Source organism: Opisthorchis viverrini (assembly GCF_000715545.1).
Source record: "Opisthorchis viverrini unplaced genomic scaffold opera_v5_2179, whole genome shotgun sequence".
Taxonomy (NCBI): domain Eukaryota; kingdom Metazoa; phylum Platyhelminthes; class Trematoda; order Opisthorchiida; family Opisthorchiidae; genus Opisthorchis; species Opisthorchis viverrini.
Window position 1 is genome coordinate 1 of NW_008754278.1, and position 1654 is coordinate 1654.

Here is a 1654-nt window from a genome sequence, read left to right on the forward strand (position 1 = left end):
CAGAAGTGAGCTCAAGCTGTCTTTGGAGTAAAATCAGGTTGCTTGTCACCTGTTGCACAGTAAGTTGTGCCAAATTGTTATAAACTGACTTCTCTCCTGGACTCAGCGGAAGCAGGTTAAATCAGGCAGAAACCGTCTCGTTATCATGACAAAAACTAAAACAAAACATTTGGCTATTTTGTGTAAAAGAAGCCGTCTACGGAAATGTACGTTGTTCTGTTGTAGCGCTTGTTTCAGTGGGGTGCTGGAGAATATCTTTTTTGCGACATGGTGATGGAATGCAGCTGAAGTTGCCGTTTCATTTGACGCAACCTATCGCAGCCGCTAGAGGATCCTTGTAGTTGATAATAATATCTCCTTATCGGCTTCTAAAGTACCGCTAAAAATGGACCAATCACAGCGCGAGATATTGTGACCTCACACTCTCATCCATTCCCACGTTTTTTATGGATAACGGCATCCGTTCTGCTTTCAGAGATCGGTTTTCCGTCACATTTTGGATGACCATTAGCTGGTCATGTTACTGTGGTTGAAATTATTCTTTGAAGTGTTGTAAATTTACGATTGCCGCTGTCTTCTGCTTCATGCTACCACATATCTACACAGCTGAATATCCTAATTTAACTTCCATCTTGATACAAACTGTCGAAGGATGAGCGACCGCTCGTCGTTTAGTCGTTTGTACGTCGTGCACAGGTGCAATTAGGAGTCCCCATCCTATTCCTTAGTCTTCGATCAATGCAGCGACCACGAGAACGGTTTCCGCCCAACCGCTCTCTGTCAGGTTTTTCCTACCACTAAGCCTTATGCGCATGCACTATGTTCTCTCTTTTGCTCCTAGCCCATTTTGCTCCGGGCACATAATGAATTCAAGACCCATCTACGGCATCGGTTGAGCGAGCTCGGGGTGACTGCTGATGGAGGTCCTAGACAGAGGTCAGTATCTCTTTCGCTATGACTTCTCTCGCCGATTCTTCGATAAATTTGCACTTTTTTCTACCACTGATCCTCTTTTGTTCCCTTCTAGTTTGGTGGATTCCGAACTCACCTTCTACATGAGCCAGTTCCACCGTTTGACCACCCGCCTGTCGAAGTTCTCGGACGACTTTATAGATGTATGGCCCACGAGCTAACCCATCAACCCCCCGTCTGTGAAATCCTTCTCCTGGTCTTTCATGGGTGTCCCGCCAAGATCCTGATCTGTTTGTGCTTTTGTGACAGTAATTTTATGCACTATGTTTTTGTCACACTCTGGGGGGACGACCATTTTCCACTCCCCACATCATTGGTCTTTATACTTCTTAGTCTTTCAGTTATTTTCTCTCGCCCTCCTCCCCGCTCTCCTTCCTCTCCCCACACCTGTATGCTGTGCATGTGCACACCATGACCGATGGTTTCATTTGTTGTTAATCAGCCCTCCCTTGTTTTCTTTTCTTATTGTCGACATACATTGGTCATGTTAGTCGCTCCATTTGTCTTCACGTACACGATTTCCTCTTTGTGAGCCTGGACTGGTGGACAAATGCTACTCCGTAGATATGCACACCCAGCTGACTCCTTTGCAGGTTTCAGTGTGCAACTTCTAGAAAGTTTGAAATCAAGTACAAAAGCACTGGTTGCTAGTGAACCAATCACTGTACAGCGTTCCTCTCCT

At 45.5% G+C, this 1654-nt stretch overlaps 1 protein-coding gene across 1 annotated transcript; it reads left to right on the forward strand.

The window, feature by feature from the left end:
- Positions 1–841: 841 nt before the first annotated feature.
- T265_12219 (hypothetical protein) lies at positions 842–1456 on the forward strand (the record flags this gene model as incomplete). The annotated part of the gene is made up of 2 exons (XM_009179381.1): positions 842–936; positions 1028–1456. One exon carries the CDS (start codon positions 1118–1120, stop codon positions 1385–1387), a length of 270 nt encoding a protein of 89 aa, XP_009177645.1.
- Positions 1457–1654: the final 198 nt, after the last annotated feature.